Raw genomic sequence first — 21425 nt, forward strand, 5'->3', positions numbered from 1 at the left:
GCTGTCGACCCAACCCGACCCACGTAGATCCGACCCGACCCGAATTTTAGAACCTGCGGGTCCGGGTCGGGTCGACCCGTGATCCGACCCGCGTAGACCCGACCCGATCCGAATTTTAGAATCCGCGGGTTCGGGTCAGGTCCGAAAATTGGATCTGAATCATTTTCTGTGTCGGGTCTAAGTTTACCGAACAGATCCTATCCGGCCCGAATGGATCCGAAGAGAGAGAGAAAAAAGAAGGACAAGTGAGGGAACACTCGGCCCGTCAGGATTCTCTCTCGATCTATTACACTGTTGATACCTCTGGTGTCTCGGTAGCTGGCTTTTTTTTTTTTTTTCCTTCTGTTTTTGGGCTTTTGTTTCTTTTAACGTTTGAAGGGCGAAAGTGAGGGAACACTGAACTGAATATGGGTCATGTGCCAGTTTTCTGCAATGGAATTGGATTTTGGAAGACGGTCTGGGATTTTTTTTATCCTCGTGAGAGGGGAGCTGGGAGACACCCAGTTCCGTCCAATCAGTCATATAGATAAAAAATAGCGTGGTATGACATTTGGCTTGTAGACCGACTTAGTTAGTCATGGATCATCTGTTCTACCTCAAGGTCACTCATGACTTAGCAAGTCTTTCGAGTCATGGGTCACCTAGCACCTCATAATTATGATATGACCAAATTAGATTTGCCCAAATCTTTTTCCAAAAGTGCAAAAAATTGAATTTGATTCGGACCCAAATCCGACCCGACTCGGATCCGGATCCGAATCAGACCCGATCCGATCTTCAACCGGGTCCGGTCTGGGACCAAAATTAGGACTCGAGCAAAAAATCGGATCGGGTCGCTCACGATCCGACCCATTTGCACCCCTAATCTTGATCTGATGGTAGCGTATCCTCATATTCCTCGTGGCTAATATTTTTCAGAAAAATGCTACACAAATGTCTTTAATGATGCAATCAAATTCCAATTTGTTCCGGTTAGACCAGCCTGGGCAGGGTATCTAACTCCATCCACTAATGTGTATCTTATGCTTGATGTGTACAACCGATGCCTTGGTAGGATTTCAATTGCCATATCATCTGCATTAGACTAAACATTAATCAAATGCAATCGTAATTAGAATCAGGAGTCAAAGGGACTGGATCTCACGAAAGGCCAATGATAATGGCAAACAAATGGCTGTAAAAATGGAAAAAGAGAATATAGCGACCGGATGACTTCCGTAGAAAAATCCTCCAAAACGGAAGAATCCCTTGAGAGTTGAGACCAATGGCGTGATCTTTTTTTGCCTCTTCGCAGTCGCATACCTGCATTGACCCTTGATCGCAGAACAAAACTGGCATTGACCAAAACCCACGCGGTAATATTTGACTCCCACCCGCGAGACAACATAACGGAGAACACTCTTCCGCAAGGCAGCATAACACAACGTACAGGGCGTAATCATTGTACCTCATCCGCTTACGGAACGGAAGCTAAAAAACCGCCGATTGCTTTCCCGAAGGACATAAAAATAGGAAATGGAGTCGGAGAACGTAAAGAAGTGGGAAGCCGCGGCAGCGTTTGGTGTAATCGCCGGAGGTGGAGGCGGCGGCGGAGGCGAATTCTTGTTCGCGTTCGATGCTATCGTCTCTGTCCGGATGGTATAATAGTCCTTACGGTCCACGCTTTCTTGAACTCCCCCTTCCTTCCTCTTCTTACATCGAGAATAAATAGGGGTGAGGGAGAGAAGTATTCAAGAAAGCAAGAAGTAGAAGCAAATTAAAGACGGGAGGGAGGGAGAGAGAGAGAGAGAGAGAGAGAGAGAGAGAGAGAGAGAGAGAGAGAGAAGCGAGAAAGAGGATGAAGGAGGTGATACTGCACGTGTACGACGTGACCAACAGCGAATCCGAGAAGACCAACAACACCATCCTCCAGATTAACCGGATCTTCAAGGACCGCGTCGGCCTCGGCGGGATCTTCCACAGCGCCATTCAGGTTCTCCTTCCCTCTTCCCCCCTTTGATTTGCTCCTTTAATTCTTTTAATCAAGAAATCTGGAGGGTTTTGGTTGGCGGGGTTGAGATCTAGGGTTTGGTTTTCTGGCTTCCCAAACTTGCTTTAATTAGAATTGGGGGTGATTGTCACCAGGATGTTGTATTTGCTGCGCGCTAAGGCATAGATTGTCCAATTATTTTTTTTGTTGTTACTGATCTAGAAGAAATCCATATGATGCAGCGAGAGGAAGTCTCTCCTAATGCCATTTCTTGTAGAATTGCAATTGCATGAGTGCTAATACTTCCTCTCTGTTAGGGCAATCTTTTTGAACTCGAAAACGATTTCTTTTAGTTGAATTTTGCGATACGTTGCTTGAATGGTGGAATGGACGAGAGATGTAATGGAAGTACAGGTAGGGTACCAACATGAGTTTTGGTGGCTACATTTGAAGGAGAGCATGAATATGGGTAATCGCAATGTATTTTGGTGGCATGCACACTGTGAGGATTGGTGATCTTGGAAAAGAGAGAGAATTATTATAGAGTGTAGGTCAGAAATTGATAGGTCTTGCATTTGAAGTTTGTTAATAGCACATCTAGGTGAGCATCAGTATGGTTGAAACATTTTCTTACTATGTGGCGTACATGTTAGTAATGTGCAATTTGATTTTACACTATTTTGCTGGTTTTCCATTATCATCCATAACCAGTATATGATCTGCTAAAATTTGGGGGGACATTGTACAATTGATTATCAACCTGAATTTATCCCTCTGTGAATCAGCAGACTGTAAATGATTACCTTTTCTACCCTCTGGTATGTATAGCAGAGATCTTTTCTAAGACAGCAATACAACATCTGCAATTATGACGAATGTTTTGGCAGGCATGTCAATGATCAAAAGGGAGGGAGGCTAAGAGAGAGAAGGTCCCCCTCTTTCAGTCTCCATATACTTTTTTTCAGAAAAAAAGTAAAGTAGTCAAATCAATCATTTAGCTATAGAATCAAGAATCTACCAACCATTGCTTCTGGATATGACATTCTTCTTGCGCATTAAGACAAACCTCTATTCTTCCTCTGATGTGTTCAAAAATTGAAGCTCACTCTTTAATGATCTGGTTTTGTATTGCTAGTTCTGACATAAGAATCCATAAAATAATTCACACAGTTTGATGCCCATGCCCATGCATGTCCATGATCTCATGCACAATAAGCTATGCTCTATCACCAAAAACGATGCAAGCAAAAGTGTAAGGGACCCTTAAGGCTTCATCGGATGCACCATGAGAAGATAAATTTATACAGCGATCGAAGAAAACACATGGTTAAACAGCTCATAAATCAACTATGACACTTGTCAGACACTTGCAAACTCAAAGTATGCTGTCTATACCTCGATCCAGTACAAAAGAACTAAAAAGCTTTGTTAATTTGATTCCAAATCAACTATATTTTAGTATCGAAACTCTATGCAGTTTTAACCATCATAATTACCGAACTATCTAAAGCTCAGAAGAAAGTTCTTGTTGAACTTGAAATCAGCCTCAAAATGAGTACACATATGCCTCAAATGGACATGTCTAGCTCAAAAAAAAAAAAAGTCTACAGAAGGGCAGCTGACTTGTTTATCAGAAAGTTGACCAATTTTATAGTTCCAATAGGAATCCTTGTTTGCATCATTGCCCTAGGTCATCATTTGACCATTCTCGTTCCAGTCTACTTTTGGAAAATATTGATCATAAATCAAATTCATTTGCATACCATATCAATATTGAAAGAAAAGATTGCATCAGATAGCTGAAAACATTTGTTAGCTCTTTATTAACCAGTTTAGCAACTTTTTGAATCATTGTTTGCCTCCTGAACATTGTTACATTTCTTAGAATCAGTGACGAGGATAGTATAAGAGAAAGCTTGTCTTAATTCTAATAATGTTGAATTTCTAAAGATATCGTTTCTTTATTTTACCTGAATTCATATGGGATAAGAGGAAATTCATCTGGTTGGAGTCTATTTGCCAATCACTTGTATGTCAACTACATGAATCTCCAAAGTCATTTTGTGCCTATTGGGTAGGAACTGACAAACTTCTTGCACCTGCATGTTTGGTCTATTTCCTTTATAAACAACTCATGAAGTGTTTACTTAGTTCTTAACATCATGTTGTAACTATTTTTCACCTTGAATCTAAATGAACTTATGCTGTTATGTCCCTGTTTAAAGTGCATAGCTGTCGATCTTTGACACCAATTTATTTCATCTTGGTCCAAGGTTTTTATGTTAAAATTTAGTCTAATAATTCATCTAATTTAATAATTCATCAAGAGTCTATTTGCTTCCTACTGTACAATTTATCCTACACTTAGGATTAAATCATTATTTGCAATTTCATTTTTTAGAATATATTTGAATATCATATTTTCAATTTCCAAATTTTGACCTGGCCTGCTTGGATACTTAAAAATGTGCCTGCCAGGAAATCTTGTAATTAAAAAAAAAAACTTGCTACTACATATCATGCCTGTTAATATTACAAATTTGACAAAATCTGTCAAAAATTCTTGACATGGTTCCCACTAACAAGGATATATGGTCAGATGGATGATTTGATATCCCATTGGGTATAACTTCATAAAGTAAGAGTAAATACAAATGTTCTGACTTTTGATATTAATGCTTTTAGCTCTGTTGGCATCTGTTGTGACAGGTATATGGAGAAGAAGAGTGGTCATTTGGGTTTTGTGAAAATGGTTCTGGAGTTTTTAGTTGTCCACCAGGTAAAAATCCTATGTATACCTATCGTGAGCATATCCTTCTGGGAGGGACAAACTGTTCGATCTTGAAAGTAAAGCAGATATTGAGGGAACTTAGCCAAGAGTGGCCTGGAGATTCATATGACCTTCTGTCGAAAAACTGCAACCACTTTTGTGATGCTTTCTGTGAAAGACTGGGTGTACCAAAACTTCCAGGTAACATATCACTTTTTTGTGGTTTTGGAATCCATTAAAAGGACATTACATTTTTCTGAGTTACTTTGTTCAGGAATGTACTATTGCATATGCTTTACTCAGACATTTGAGTTTCATGAGCCTGTCAGCAGATTCAGGACTTAATTCATGGTTTTAGGTATAGCTATCTATGTAAACCTTCTGTTGGTAATGCGTTGTCACTGCTCTCTGTGAGGGTTAATTAATGTAGGTGGTTCTGTTATAACTTTTCTGTTCCTAATATAAGTTGCATTTCTAGATCTGTGTTTATATACCAATGCTTTCAGGAGATAGGTATAGATCAAAAGATGATTTAGTTATAAATTTTTTGTCTACTTTTGCTTATTTTAGCTTCACAAGGATTTGATAAACTAATCATTTAAGATTCAATTTTTCATACTTGCATTGCAAACAATTTCCAATTTACTTTACAGCTTTTTAATTGGATTATGCTTTAACTGGTAGTTTTACCCATTTGTAGTTGCATATATGGGGATGGTCATATTACATGCAGGGTGGGAAAGGACTTTACATCCACTGCCAAACTCATAGATGGGGATTTAAAAATGAAAATCTAAATTGTTGAATGTGACAAACAAGGCTTAGAATAAAAAGAATGCCTTAGTGCGTGCAGGGTCTAGGGAGGGTCAAATGTATATAGTCTTACCTTTGCCTGCAAAGAGGCTGTTGTCGTGTTTCAAACTCGTGATACCTAGGTCATGATGGAGCAACCTTACCATTGCACTAAGGCTTGCTCTCTTAAACAAGGCTTAGAATGTGATGCAACACAAGGTGCAGCCAACAGGTTACTATAACCAACTAGACCATGCGAAGCGTTGAAAGAGACAACAAATTTGCGGGCGGAAACTGCAACAGATTCAAAGGTTTTCAGCCGACATTCTAGTATGTTTTTTTATTGTTGAGTCCTATTTCGAGTATGATTATGCATCGGGTTTAATACCTGAATTAGGGTTAGAAAATCATGTCTTATATATATGCATGCTATACATCGTAAGGGACAACTTTTGAGATATTAATAAAATTTTTTTTGAGATCATTTCTTTTACCAAGTGAAGAATTCTTCAATTCAGTTTTTTTTTATTTACATGTTGATCTTCAAAGCATAACCTCGTTGATTAAAGTGCCCCTTCTTTCTTTTCTCACTGTGTCAGAATACTTACAAGAAAAATATGCTTTCGGTAGTAATTGCTTATACAACAAGTGCTTTCCCAAATTTATAGTTTTAGTGACGTAATGTAGTTTGACTTTACACATGATTTGTTGATAATTTTTTACATGAACAATATAGAAAAGATAATTATCGATCAATATTGAAGTACTTTCTTTATGTTTAGTTCTCAATTTTCTGTAAATTCTTGATGAAATGGTACTGATTTCCTTGCCAAAATCTTCTCCATTGGCAACACATTTTATATTGATGCAGTCACTATGCATTATGAATGTCTTCTAAAGCATTCAATCATGTAAAAGTCGTTTAAGTGTTTTTGAGTCTCTCCAAGTGCTAGACATTTTCCAAATGGATGGTTCTCATTTCCACCTTTTCTCCTCGTTGTTCCACTTCTTGATTTGTGCAACGAAGGTTGGCAGCTCGTTTATAAATTTAATGTGGATGCTCTTGTAAGAATTCAATCAATTTTCAAATGTAGTTAATTGTTTACATAAATGTTTTAGCACCCTGGTCAATAATCTTTTCATAGTATGGCTGATCATCTTAATTTACAGAATATTTAAGGGTAATTTTGTAATGCTACCAGAATGCTCTAATATAAATAACATATTATTCAATATCACATAGAATGAATCGTATTTATTTCCATGCATTGAATAGTAGTATGCATGTCCTTTTTGTGGTTCTTTGAAGTTCATACTTGCTAATTTATTGGCTTCATCTTGCCCTCTTAGCTTATCCTCTATATGATAGTTGGAGTCATGATAGGCCTTAGTAGCAGGAATCTTCTACGAATTTACACCTGCTTCGTAAGCACTTTCTTACTCCAATTATTTCTAAAATATCATTTTTCCATGCCCACACCTACGCCAGATCCCCTTTCTGGCAACTAAGCAATAACCGCATGCTTATTCATTGGGCATTTGTAGGCCTTAGTCTATCTACTGCTACCAGTCATGTATACATTAAGCTTATGATAATAAATAGAAATTATGGCAAAATTAAGTGGAATGGGAATTAGATGCTCTTATGATGCATGGTTCTATTCCCAATCTGAACCATCTGGGGGGCCTTCCTAATAGCCTTGACATCCTTAGAATGTTTCTAATGAGACCTAAAAGGTGCAAGGCATGTTGTCCTTCATATGTTTAGTTTCTTTAATTTGTTTAATTTGAGCTGAATTTAGATTGAGAAAAAAATGAACCGGTAACACGTGCATAGGAAAAACAGGTTACCTTGATTTCTAGCTTTTCTTTCCATGGAGAGTAACTATTTTACATCATTATCAGATCTGATTGGTAGATTGGTCCTTAAATGTTTAAAGAAAGCTAAAGAAATGGAAGAACTCTGGACCACCTTGAACTAAAAGGTCATAGAAAGTAAAAATGGGTTTGCATACGTATGCGAATAAAAAAGAGTTACCTTGATTCTAGCAGAATGATGATTTTTCATCATTATCACATCTTATTTGTAGATTCGTCCTTAAATCCTGAGCCAAAGAAATGGAAGAAATCTGGACCATTTTTAAAAAAGAAAAGATTAGTTGAGATGGCTGGCCATTGGTTAAAATGGGAAAACTAAGTTACAAGCTTCATCATTGTATCAGCATATGGCGCTGTAGATACCTCTTTATTAAGATAAAAATAACCTGTTGGCACAAGACATATTGTAGGTACACTTCTCTAAGGATCAGGAGTTAAATCCACAGCTCAAAGTCCTTGACTATTTTATCGATTGGTTTTGGTGCTATTTCTTAGCTTCTAGTAAACCTTTAACTTCTTAATTTTACAATGCAGCTACCGTCATACCCTTGATTTTGCTATGCACTGTATCGATGTGCCCTCTACTCTTTCCAATTACCTAATATGAACAACAGTTTTATACTGGTTTCATAATAGTATTTTTTCAGTCTCTATTGTATTCAGTAATTATATAGCACTCTAAAGGTGCACCTTCACCTCACAAATTCCACTATACTTTGAAGCTTTTATTTAGTTTCTGTATTTCAAATCAAGGTAGCAAATAAAACTTAACTAGGAATTTGTCATTCTAGTATTCTGGATGCTTGGTTGAACTCAAAAATATACTATCCAGTGTTTCATTTTCTGCTCCGCCTTTAGTTTGACTAATTTTTTAATTCTGTCATCTGGAAATTCTTTTTATTTATTATTTTGCCTCTTGTCTAACTATGCTAATCATCATCAGCTATATACAATTATGCTTATACAGTTCTCCTTCATAGTGCTAACAAATATTGGCCTATTACTTGGCCTTCTTTTTCTTATTGGTTCATGACTTCAATAACAACTATTTTTTACATTATACTTGCATTTTTTTTATTATAGAGCTCTAAGTAAGCTTGTTAATGTTTGTTGAATTTGTTAATATTTTAAAATCATGTCTAGATCCTTCCTCCTTTATTAATTTATTTATTTGACTGTTGTGGTGTTAAGCCATATTGTCTGTTTGGTAGACTTTTACCCATATTACTCTTTAATTGCCCTCTGCTGCAGCTTCATGATATGAGTCATGTGCATGGTTTTCTGGGTGGACTTCTATATCATTAATTGATACAAATTGGTATAATTGTATTCCATGATTAGCCAAATGGTCTTGCACGTTTCATACAAATTGGTATAATTGTATATTTGTCTAGGAGCATTGAATCAATGACGTGCCACATTGTGCGTGCAGTTTTACAAATGCAATTTGTTATTAAGTTTGTAAAAGCTGGAACTGAATTTCCTGAACTGATGGTGTTGTTGTTGGTGGTATTAGTTGCTGTGCTTATTCACCATATGCTTTTCTTTGTGCTTTCATAGTTTGGTCTTCCTCACCTGGCATTTATAGTGAACAATGATCTTAACACTTGAAATCTCTTTAGTTTCATGATACTTAATGAAGATTAATTATAATTACATACAACTTCTAGTGGCTAGAATATTCTGTAGATCATGTTTTCATAGTTTATAACATTGCAGGTTGGGTCAACCGCTTTGCTAATGTTGGAGATACTGCCGTGGTTGTTGCAGGAAATACAGCATTGCGGGTGCGAAACTCTTCCTTAAAACACAGTTTTGCTTAATTGCATTGCATCACTTTAAATTTTGTAGATCATGTTGGCCAATTTAAATGCTTGATATTGATAATTTGCAATACTTTGATGGTTCACCATGTTTTTTTGCAACAGTACTCTCTCTCTCTCTCTCTCTCATCTTTCTTAAAATTGCTAACCAACTATAATGTGTATATCCCAGCATATGATGGTTGGTTTGATATTCTTTATTCTTGACCAGGTTTCCTTCCTCTTATTGATTTTTGAGATGAGGTTTTTAATTTAAAATATGTGAGATAGTGATTATCAAGTTCCTGAGCATGCGTGAATGATTATATCCTCTCCAAGTTGTGTCAAAAGAATAATTCAAAATTTATTATCGTGAAGCTATTGCAGCTTAATTAATATTTATTCTTGACCATGTTTCCTTCCTCTTATTGATTTTTGAGATGATGTTTTTAATTTAAAAAATGTGAGATAGTGATTATCAAGTTCCTGAGCATGCGTGAATGATTATATCCTCTCCAAGTTGTGTCAAAAGAATAATTCAAAATTTATGAACTCGAAGCTATTGCAGCTTAATATATGATCGGGCATAGCCAGAAGTTGTACAAGAATAAAACAATTCTACTAGAAGACAGTGACATAGCATACTTGGAGAGTACTGTTAGACTAGTAGCTTTATTTAGTGCATTGTTGTTCATTTCAACAGTCATAGTTTGTGAAACACAAGATGAATAAATATAAACAATAAACTGTATTTCATCTATAACTGAGGCTTATTCACCTTACTTATCCAACACCAGCCTAGCTGACTCTGCTTACTGGATCCTTTGAATATCGATTCATGTCTTGATATAAAACTAATAGACCATCCATCTTGCTAATTTGTGTTGATTTAGATATAACAAATTTTAACCATGGAGTCCGCTGTCAACCTATGAGGACATATAGGAATTATATTACCAAATGCCAAATGTGAATCATGGTTTTGGCAACAATTGCTTCAGTCATGATTATCATTAAGCTTGTTGCTAGTGTAACCATTAAAGGAATTAAGATTAAATGTCATGTTAACTCAATTCTCATTGGGCACAAACATGTGGTCTTAGAAGATGATGAATCCCTTGATGAATTTTTGATGCCATTTTTTTTGTTATTACATTCCAACGCCATTTGCTGGACTTATTTTTGGATGTTTCTTATTGTTCTTTGGACTTGGTATGGTATATTATGGTGCTCTTGTTTCTATTTTGACAGCTAAAGCAAGCAAAGACAGAAATTGTGACTGCCAGCAAAGTGGCATACAGATTCATGGCTGGTCTGGCTTCAAATTCAAATTCACCTGCCACCCCAGAGTCTCTAAACAATTCGAACGGAAGCTCCCCTAGGTTCCAGGGTACTTGGTTTAGAAACTTGGTATCTGTTGGTGCCAAGCCATCCGGTAGTGCTTCAGAAGTTCCAGGAGGGGATGTTGACACACTTCCACTGCAGCAGCAGAAATCTATGAAATAACACCAACACAACTCGAGGCATAATATTTGACATTTAAAAAGCCATTTTCATGGTTGCTTGAATGTGTACCATTGGTCAGAAAACTTAGAAACTGAACATGTTATTTATGCGCGAAGCAGGAAATCTTTGCTTCTAGTTTCTTTTTACATTATCTTTGCAACAGAAAACAGAATTTGGAAAAAAATGATCGTATTTGATTGATTGTATATTTACATTTGTGAAACCTTACGAATTCCAAAGGGAACATGCTTAATTCACCCTTCTTCAAAGTGGACTTCTGGATACGATTGCTGTGAATTGCCCTCCAGAGTACAGAGGCGATGGTGTGTATTGCAATTGTAGAGCTATGTGAGACTTTTATCTTCCCCTGCTTTGGTATAGGTCTTCTTCCACCATTGCTGAAAGCAGCGGCAAGAATAACATCAGCTTTGTTGCTCATTGTGCTTCACTGGATGTATGCTGTGCAAGGAGGGACCTGTGATTATGGTATTAATTCTTCTGATCTTCCTTCGATAACGCTTTGGTATTCTCCTATTTATAGTGTTCTCACAAACTACCCAGCTTGTATCTAAGGGCAGGATTTGGAGGTGGGCTGTGTGGTCGGGGACAAGCCAACGAAGCTGTCCTGGCTGTATTAAGATTCCATGCAGTCTAGATGACAAAAATTGGACTCTCATGGTCTTTCCACACCCTTGACTTGATAAGAAGTCGCTGGATTGGTTCTGATTTTGAGGGGCTCGTGCTAGCGTGTTGCTTTCTGGTCTTTGAACTCGTATGCCTTTTGGTTCTGCCTAGCTATTTGGCTTCCGTTTGTTTGGCTGCTGACCCATAGGTTGTGAAATATGAGGACTAGATTTGGCCCTGGAGGCTGATGAACCGTGGCTATTTGGAGGTTTTCGAAGCGTGGCTCCTGTAATCCAACCGAGATGGTTCCTTTTGGTGAGGGACAATGCCGATACTTAGATGCGAAATTTGTTATGCCCGTTCCCTGTATAAAGACGGCAGATGTGTGGCTGTACTTTGGATAGATTTTTTATTGCGTCCAAGAGCGTCGTTGGGTTTCTGAAGTGCCGTAGATGTGTGGCCGTACTTTGGATAGATTTTTTATTGCCCATTTGATGACCTTAAGCTACGACAAAGATAGCTTACCGACATGGTCCCACTTTTCCTAGTCATCACATTGAGGTCCCATGAAGTGATGTTCCTACCAACTCATGGAACGCATCTCAACAATGACTGTTTTAATGATTCCGTTTCGTGTAATGTAGCAAATTCAAGAATTTGAATGATGTTATTCACGACATGAGCTGCTATCTTGTTAGGCCTAAGAGTGACAACTTGTTCTGGCCTCCCGACAGGCTGCGAAAACCAAGGCCGTCGGTCCCCACAGCACAAGAAACCAGAGGTGCCTTCTCCTAGTTGAGAGAGTAATAAGCCAGCAAGGAGAGCAGAAGGAGACAGATGGTGATATAGAGCGCCCCTTTCTTTGCTCCTTTGCTTCACTTCTTCCCATGCGACTCACTTGATCCCACCTCGACAAACTTCCCTCCCACCGGCCTCCAGCTGTGAGCCAAATCTCCAAGCATAGCAAGCGATGTTTTCATGCTTTTCTGACGACAGAATGCGAGGCCTAACGCGACCAGTCCACGTTTACATTGCTTTCTTCTTGCACCTGCAATTCTAATAAATGCTTCATGGAAGTTTGTCAGAAACTTGCCTTTCCTTAATCCTTCCACTTGCTCAATATTGGCTTTGGAAGTAAATCTTATATGGTTTTGACTAAATCGGCATTTCAGAGGGTTTCACTCACATTGTCCTTCAGACTTGCCATTTGTCCGAGTAAGCTGGCGATTGAGCTGCACCACTTGCTCAGACCATCCCCTATAGACCCGTTGGGCCGACGAGAGCCATGGATTACCAATGCAAAGCATGGTGTTAGAATCCTTGCTCACAGCTGAATTATGTAAAATTTACACAAGAAATTACTAGGATCTTTTATTCCCATTTCCTGCATTTGCTTTGATCTAAGTACGAAAAAGGAACAAACGCTATATGATTTCACAGCTTCCATCTTGAGCAACATTTCCTGTAATTGCTTCTCACTCTATTATCTCTGAAAAATTTTGCTGTCTGCACCATTGGTTTCACTTCTTTGATGTATAGTCATCAAAAATCAGCTTTCCACAGAGATAGTATCATTCTTGTTGGACTATTTCTAACTTTCTTTTAGCTTAACATTGATCAATCATCATGACCCATAATACCCTTACTAAAGCATATCTCTTTTTCAATTCATGCTGCGATCGTATGATTTTTTATCTTTTGATGCGGTAGTCCCAACTTGATTAATGGCCCTGCTTGTGGACACCTTACACAGACAAATGAACTTCTTTCCCCATCGACCAAGATAGATGCTGAGAGAGGTGAATTTGTTCGAGTTTCCTAACATTGTCGACAATGGTCTCTATCTTGTTTGGCTTTTCAACCAGCAACTGATAGCATAAAACAACGAAGAGCTGCTTTATTACACCAAGTGTGTTTGTACTTTGTCAAACCTAAAGACGATTATATATATGCCTCATGCTTCTGATAGATTTTAATTAAAAGGCATTAAAGACGCCATACAACCACAAACTGATTCAGCAGGGGCCAAGGTCAAGGCCAAAATGACATCAATGATAGCATTTAAACTAAAGCCATCTCAATTTTTTTATCATGCCTCAATGAAAGTCAGTGATGACCGAAAAGAGATCTGCTATCCATCCAGGGTCAACTCCACCTGCAATTTGTTACTTAGATGTTAAAACAGGCAATCACGAAAAGATTCCTTCCTTTTACTTAAAACTTTTTCCAAGCAGCACATACAGGGAGCTTTTTTATTTCCTGAAAAGCTCTACATCTACAAGGCCTTCCGTGACTTTACAAGAGAAGATATAACCAAATAGAGAAATTGTATATTATTGCTATTCTTGTAGGATTCTTCTTGCCCCCTGGTTTCTTCTCCGCTGCCTCCATTATGAAGCCTGTCCCTGATAGAGCACAAACAAAAATCAGAAGCAAATCTAATGAAATCGCATACTCGTTTCCATAGCATATTTCTTAAAGAAAACAGGGAGAACATCCTATAATTGTACGTGTGTTGTTGCACTTACAATGGATTTTTTGCAGTGAAGAATTGCATCATAGATTGAGCTATCAGCATTTCCACGGCGCCATTCTATGCTTGATAAAGCAGTGGTCATCCTTGGAGAATCTCCTACTGAACCCCTGCATGTCCTTACCGACTTTGGAGAAGCTAAGCTCAGCCCCTTCACCTTCTTATACAACGGCATGAGAAAGGACAAGTACTTCCATAAAATTTTCTTCGGAGATTTCGTACAATTCTTGAAGAAAGGTGACTTAAACTTGCCACTTGTTGAAGCAACACTCTTGGATGAACACGAACTCATCGAAATTGGTGTGCTCTGTGCTGAATGGAAGAGGGGCGAAGAGTTTGAAGAAACAGACCTACTTGGAACTGCGTAGAAGCGCCGCGGCTGGAATCGGTTGCTCCGAGAGAGCAGTGCTTTCGATGAGTCCAGCGATTTAGATCTGCTAAAATTGGAGCCTAAAGACTCTTGTCCTACTTCACTCTGAGGTGGTGGGGTGTTGAGGTAGAGTGGAAGAAGGTGGCCATTGGAAATGAACTGGTCTGCATGGGCTGAGACCGGAGATTGGGTGCTCGGGAAATTGAAATTGAAGTCATGGGCATCACTTGTCCAACGCATTGAAAAGAAATCAGGATCCATTTCGATGAAGGAGCTGCCATCAAAGGAGTGGCGAAAGCTGCTACTAAGGGATTCAATGGATGGCTTGATGCTTATCAACCACCCATTAGAGAAACTATCACCAAAGAGCTGCTGAGAGGAATCCATGAGCCTGCAACACTGAAGGTTGGGAGCTTAGGAAGGCTATGGGGATGATGAGGAATAAGAGGGGAGGTAAGAAATTGCCTGATGAATGAGCACAAGAATAAATGCATCATAGAACTAGTTGATTTATTAAATGACCATGATGCCCCTGTTCTTTCGTATTAATGTTGAAATCAAATGTTATTTTGCTTCTGAACTGAAAAGCTTCTTTTTTTAAATTGTTCTTAGGAAATGTTTCCTAAACAAGACCTGTTTGAGTTTACTTTGCTTCAGTGCTTTTTTTTTGGGGGCCAGCTTGTCTGCCAATGATTCCCAAAAATCATCTGGGGGAGGTCTCCTTGAGGCCTTGAACTGTAAAGACCTTAAGCTAAGAGTCTTCAAGCGTAGTCATTTGGTATCTGTGTGGATTGAACAAGAAAACAAACATGGGGATTTCAATTCTGTCATTATACTCCACAACAGTCCATGAAAAGCTTATACTAAAACTATGACCTCTCTTTGTACAAGATTCAGGATTATTTGTCTAAAGTATGCTAGCTAAACAATGACTTCTTCGAGGGCTAATGTTTTGGGTGGGTGAGATAAAGTTGGATCAATGTGTTTATCATGGGTCCTAACCACTTGACCAGAAGGAATGAAAACCACCAATGCATATTATTACTACAATCTTGGGAGATGATCTGCATTAAAAGACAATGTCGGATACTAATCATAAGCTAATTAAGACTGCTGTGGTACAAAAGCGTATTTACAATATTTGCATGCCCTTAATCATAGGCAGGTAATCAAAATAATTCCAAGGTGAAAGACAACATGCCATTTCTTTTATTATAGATGTTAAATAGGACAAGCAGTGAACCAAAATTATTAGATAGTTTTGTAGGTCCTGAAATATTTTATGATTAGTTAATTTGGCGCAAACATAAGGGACGACAAAGGCCCAGATTCCTCTATTTCTTTCATTCCCTTTTCCTGAACAGGTAGACAGGTTGGAGTTAAGTAATTCATTGTTAATATTCATGCTGTCTGAATACGCTTCTACTAATGAAAGATCCAAGCTTTGATTTATAAATGTCATCTCAAGGCATGGTTTAGGCCTCTTTGAGTCATTTTATTTAAGCAGTTTGTTCCTTTCACAAGCATCCCAGTATGATGGTGCGAAATGTAGCAGGTAGAACATTGCGGACAGCACGCGTATTGAGGATGTCAGTTTGCGAACAACTTAAAATACATGTTGCATGGCAAGTTGTATCATGCGTGCCAATTGTATATTAATAGTATTCACTATGATAGGAACGTGACACGGAACATAAAGAAACTTTAAAAAGGAAACTCGGCGTACGAAGGTGGCGACTCCATGGGCCAATGGATAAGGCGCTGGTCTACGGAACCAGAGATTCTGGGTTCGATCCCCAGTGGGAGTCGTTCTGCTGTTCCTTTCTCATAATTACTTCTGCTGAAGGCAGGCTTTATCGGGACGCTCTTTTTTTTCCTATTTTTTAAAGCACCGAAATAGACGGACTGTTTTTTTTTTTTTAGCGTCCTTGTGTGTCCCATTAGTTTATCTGTCTCAAAAAAAAAAAAATCTATTTACACATAAACAATTAAAATCCAGTTCAGGAAATCTTTGATTTCTATTTACAATTGATTTCTCCCTCTTCTATCTGACAGTATCAACTAAGCTTGACTATTGGTTATCAGCATTTTTGAGTTGGATTGATTTTTCATGTTGGGTGCAAAAGAAAAAAAAGACCTTTAATCTGTATAAAATTAATGATAATTTGAAAATTCCTTTCTGATTATCTGAAGGAATGTAAAATTCTTTGATAGCACGTTACTAAACATGTATAAGGGATGCATGTTTAAATCCCATCTTACAAACTCAAACTCATCATAGAATGGAAGGTAAGGAACGAAACATCAGGCATGCATGCGTAACGTAGATGGGAATAACTTAAAATATTCCCTAATAGATGGGCGCAGGTTTTATCTCTAAGAAAATTTGCTTACTCTCACTGATGGCTCTCTGGAACTTAATGGGAGAATACAAAGTATATATTAAGCTGCTTCGCAGACGAGACTACTCTGATGATTGACCTCATGGGCTCGCTGGATCTAACTTGCACTAGATCAGGCTGGAATCAGAAAGGAAACAGTTTATTTGAATTGGCATGAAGTTATAGCCATTTAGCTCGAAGTATATCAAGACGAAAAAAAAATCACAAGAGAAAACTGCAGGCGATCAACTAATAAGAATGAGTACTCTCAGACAAGTTTAGAAGGAAATAGTTGGTCAAGCAACGCAGAAGGAAGGTGGCATTCCCATCATATAATCACATTTCTAAAATAAAATTAAGAATTCTACTCTTTTAACTGCATCTACAGAAGTTAAACTAAAATGATTGGCAGGTGCGAACGTAACTTGAATGATAGCTTTCAAACAACAAGAGTTTGTAATTGATCATACGATGAGGGATGACCAATTAAGTGACAGGAGGTTATAAAACTGAAACAACATCAGATAACAAATTTAGACACGACTAGGATAGACCTGACTGCACGCCTTAAAAGGTTCTAATTCAGCAGCTAATAGTGGCAAGAGGGAGAAAAGAATACCTTCTTTGTAAGTAAATCATCACCAAAGGGAAGGCAACTGTTGCTGGAAATTGGACCCAGGGGCCGCCGCGAAGCCGGGGAAGGAGGAGCTCCGCTGCTACAGGGGGCGGACGGCGGTGCGCCGGCCGGCGATGTCCTCCTGGAGGGTGTAAGTCCTGCAAAAAGCCGGTGGCCGGGCTCCCCGGCGCCGGCCCTCCGATGCCTAAGTCAGAGGGGGGCTTAACTTTGGAGAAGGAGATGTAGTTCGTATGTAGCAGTCCAAGCCAGAAAATTAGAGTTAGGAGCCGTCCCCCCTCGGGAGGAAGAAGCCTCCCTTTTTATAGGGAGGGTGGCAGGGTTACCTGTGATGTGACTGGGCGAATTAATGGGTTACCGTCACGATTGGACGTGGGCGTGTGAAGTAATGAGTTGCCGTGGATGGCCCGTTCCCATCATGGGAGGAGATGGCGCGTAGCCAGAGCTTGCTTGTGGCGCGCAGTGCAGCACATTCTTGGGAATGGTGAGGCGTTGACAGTCGTAGCAGGGTATGGTTCCTGATTGATATGTCGTGGCGTGGCTGGCAAGCAAAGCATGGTGCGGTGAGGCTGCTGCAGGGCATGGCCGCAGCATACAGATGACGAGGTCGGCCTTCTGAGGTCAGCTCGACCTTCTGTGCTCGGCCTTCTGAGCTCGGCAGCCTTCTGAGCTCGGCCTCGGCAGCCTTCTGAGCTCGGCAGCCTTCTGTGCTCGGCAGCCTTCTGAGCTCGGCTCGGCCTATGAGCTCGGCCTTCTGTGCTCGGCAGCCTTCGGAGCTCGGCCTCGGCAGCCTTCTGAGCTCGGCTCGGCCTATGAGCTCGGCCTTCTGTGCTCGGCAGCCTTCTGAGCTCGGCCTCGGCAGCCTTCTGAGCTCGGCCTCGTCAGCCTTCTGAGCTCGGCAGCCTTCTGTGCTCGGCAGCCTTCTGAGCTCGGCCTCGTCAGCCTTCTGAGCTCGGCCTCGGCAGCCTTCTGTGCTCGGCAGCCTTCTGAGCTCGGCCTCGTCAGCCTTCTGAGCTCGGCCTCGTCAGCCTTCTGAGCTCGGCAGCCTGCTGTGCTCGGCAGCCTTCCGAGCTCGGCTCGCTGTCGGATTTGGGTGCTTTAATTGTATTTGTGGGGTGGTCCATTTTTCCCCCCAACACTACCCCCCCACTTCCGAGTTCGAGCTGCTTTTTGGCTCGGGCGAAGGAAGTAGTCCGGTCGTCGATCATCCTGTAATATAGCCAAATATGTATAGAGATGTACGTACCAAGTAGGGTGTACCTCTAATGCAGTTGGAGTTTTAAGTGCTCCAGGTTGACTCAGCGGCCTTCTTTGGCTTGTCGTAGGAGGCGTCGAATGGCGTTGAAAGGCGTCGAATGGCGTTGAATGTCGTCGAATGGCGTCGAAGTGTCGTCGAATGGCGTCGAAGTGTCGTCGAATGGCGTCGAATGTCGTCGAATGGCGTCGAATGGCGTCAAATGTCGTCGAATGGCGTCGAATGGCGTCGAATGTCGTCGAATGGCGTCGAATGGCGTCGAATCGGCGTCGAATGGCGTCGAATCGGCGTCCCGAGCTTAGCTAGAGCATCATTGGAGACGCATACAGGAGACGGACCTCGTCCGTTGGCGATCGTGCGCCCTATTCGGGGCGACGTTTGGTCGTTTTTTGGATTCTCCGACCTGGAAATAGATAAAATATTGAAATTATTTGAAGCCAAAGTGGCGTCCTGTACCTTTTGGAGATATTTTAATAGCTTCCGAGCTTCGAAGTCCCTTAGGACTTAGCTTGGCACTAGCTTTCTTTGGCTCGATTTTCTGGGGGAGGTGTTCTGCATTCAGGCTTCGGAGCTTGGCAGCCTTCTGAGCTCGGCGGCCTTTGGTGCTCTGCCTTCTGAGCTCGGCGGCCTTTGGTGCTCTGCCTTCTGAGCTCGGCGGCCTTCGGAGCTCGGCCTTCTGGACCATGAAAGGATTTAGCTTCATAGTACTTTCTTGGGGTAGAATCTCCTATAAATCTAGCCAGAGGAGCGCTCATCCTTTGGAAGGCATACAACATAAGGTATCAGCCGAGCTTTCATGATGTACTAAAATCCCTTTTTTTTTTTTTTTTAAAACCTTGCAATGATGAGGGAAATAGCTACAGCGTCGTCATAAAGAGGGCTCAACACCCTTTTGGTCTTCATCAGAAAAGGAGATGACTTTCACAGAGCACGGATGCTTTGAGGAAGCTCTTTTTTCCGAGCTCGGAGCTTCTGGTACCTCTAGTTGCCCGCCCTCTGATGGTATTGATGATGCCCGTGAGAGGTTAGTGGTCATTCTGCTCCTTATGCGGCACTGGATTTTGTTCCTCGGGCTCTCTCCTGTAGGCATGATCACGGACAAAATAACTCAACCGACCTCGGCGGACAAGTGCCTCGATCTCATCACGAAGCTCGTAGCAATCCTCCGTATCATGGCCGCGATCTCGGTGGAAGCGGCAGTACTTTTTCGAGTGCTTCCGCGACTCTGTCGGACGCATTCTCAATGGAGGTCGGAGGTAGCCCCGACCCTCAATCTCCATGAGGATTTCTGCTCGGGTGGATGTGAGAGGAGTGTATGTCTGAAATTTTTGGAGGGGAGACCCCGGGCGAGCTAGGCTCTTGGGCCAAGGAGGCTCTTTCTCATGCCAGGGGAATCTGCTACTTGGTTGGGAGTGCTCCTGGTGCTTCTTCTGCATCTTGGCAGGTCGTTCGGCTTCCTCCCGCCGAGAGGCCATGGCTTCCTCAGCCTTGGCGTACTTGCGAGCTCGGGTCAACATTTCGGTGAGGTCCGCAGGGAAGTTCTTCTCGATAGAGAAAAGGAACCTGTAAGACCGGGCTCCAGTCTTTAGTGCCGACATGGCGATTGACTGGTCCAGCTCCCGAACTTCCCATGTTGCGGCAGTAAACCGATCCAAGTACTCCTTGAAGGACTCTCCCTCCTCTTGTTTGATGTCAAGGAGGGAGTCCGACGTCCGCCGCTGGGGCTGGCTAGCGGCAAAATTACTGGCAAACTGCCTGCCGAGCTGCTCAAAGGAGGAGACAGTACTCGGCTTCAACCCGGTGAACCAAAGCCGGGCCGGTCCTCGGAGCGTTGCTGGAAAGGCTTTGCACATCATGGCCTCCGAGGCTCCTTGTAGGGCCATTAAGGCCCGATAACTCTCCAGGTGGTCCAGGGGATCAGCCTTGCCGTTGTAGGGCTCCACCTGGGGCATCTTGAACCGTGGTGGGACCGGTTCATCTTCGATCTCCGGGAAGAAGGGAGACTTCGTAGTGAACTCGAAGTCGTTATCACGTCCTGATTTTCTCCCGTGGAGTGCCTGGATTTGGCGCTCCAACTTCTCGACCTTCTTGTCGAGTTCATCATTCTGGGGGATCGCTGCAGCGGTCCGTTCGGGTGCAGGTTGCCCTGGAACCGACTCAGCTTCTGAAGGCTGTGGCCAGCCTCCGTGATCTCTGACTGGGTGCTCTCTCCAGAGGGAGGCCTGGGCTTGAGAGTCCTGACCTCGAAGAGGAAGCCCGCTTGTAGGGGGCTCCGGTTGAACTGGAGCCGGGGGAGGCGGTGCTGCTGGGATGCCCCTGGGTTGCAAGCTTTGGACGGCGGTAGCCAACGCCTGCACTTGCTGCACCAGGGCATCAAATTGTTCCGGTTGAACTTGAGGTGCTGGCTCAACCGGGGGTGGCGAGTTCCGAACGGAACATTCTGGGCTTGGTGGAGGACGTCGAGAGGCGTTGGAAGCCCCTTTGCTTCTCAGCTTCATGGTAGCGAACTCGGGCCCTTCCTCTAGCGCCAACTGTTGCTGGAAATTGGACCCGGGGGCCGCCGCGAAGCCGGGGAAGGAGGAGCTCCGCTGCTACAGGGGGCGGACGGCGGTGCGCCGGCCGGCGATGTCCTCCTGGAGGGTGTAAGTCCTGCAAAAAGCCGGTGGCCGGGCTCCCCGGCGCCGGCCCTCCGATGCCTAAGTCAGAGGGGGGCTTAACTTTGGAGAAGGAGATGTAGTTCGTATGTAGCAGTCCAAGCCAGAAAATTAGAGTTAGGAGCCGTCCCCCCTCGGGAGGAAGAAGCCTCCCTTTTTATAGGGAGGGTGGCAGGGTTACCTGTGATGTGACTGGGCGAATTAATGGGTTACCGTCACGATTGGACGTGGGCGTGTGAAGTAATGAGTTGCCGTGG

The 21425-nt window shown here is 41.8% G+C and overlaps 2 protein-coding genes across 2 annotated transcripts; one reads left to right on the forward strand and one right to left on the reverse strand.

Annotated features, from left to right (window-relative positions):
• The first annotated feature begins 1493 nt into the window (after positions 1 to 1493).
• LOC103720087 (deubiquitinase DESI2-like) lies at positions 1494 to 10986 on the forward strand. Its single transcript, XM_008809622.2, has 4 exons — positions 1494 to 1972; positions 4679 to 4940; positions 9129 to 9196; positions 10463 to 10986. Exons 1-4 carry the CDS (start codon positions 1838 to 1840, stop codon positions 10715 to 10717), a joined length of 720 nt encoding a protein of 239 aa, XP_008807844.2. The 5' UTR covers positions 1494 to 1837; the 3' UTR covers positions 10718 to 10986.
• Positions 10987 to 13530: 2544 nt separating this feature from the next.
• On the reverse strand, positions 13531 to 14713 carry LOC103720091 (probable membrane-associated kinase regulator 6). Its single transcript, XM_008809630.4, has 2 exons — positions 13870 to 14713; positions 13531 to 13746 (listed from the first exon to the last, which is right to left on the reverse strand). The coding sequence occupies exons 1-2, from the start codon at positions 14629 to 14631 to the stop codon at positions 13732 to 13734; spliced, it is 777 nt and encodes a 258-aa protein (XP_008807852.1). The 5' UTR covers positions 14632 to 14713; the 3' UTR covers positions 13531 to 13731.
• Positions 14714 to 21425: the final 6712 nt, after the last annotated feature.

This window comes from Phoenix dactylifera, chromosome 5, assembly GCF_009389715.1.
Source record: "Phoenix dactylifera cultivar Barhee BC4 chromosome 5, palm_55x_up_171113_PBpolish2nd_filt_p, whole genome shotgun sequence".
Lineage (NCBI taxonomy): Eukaryota > Viridiplantae > Streptophyta > Magnoliopsida > Arecales > Arecaceae > Phoenix > Phoenix dactylifera.

Coding starts and splice junctions, on each gene's coding strand:
- LOC103720087 (XM_008809622.2), top strand. CDS start 1,838: ATGAAGGAGGTGATACTGCACGTGTACGACGTGACCAACAGCGAATCC. Junction 1,973..4,678: donor TCTTCCACAGCGCCATTCAG/GTTCTCCTTCCC, acceptor CTGTTGTGACAG/GTATATGGAGAAGAAGAGTG. Junction 4,941..9,128: donor GGGTGTACCAAAACTTCCAG/GTAACATATCAC, acceptor ATAACATTGCAG/GTTGGGTCAACCGCTTTGCT.
- LOC103720091 (XM_008809630.4), bottom strand. CDS start 14,631: ATGGATTCCTCTCAGCAGCTCTTTGGTGATAGTTTCTCTAATGGGTGG.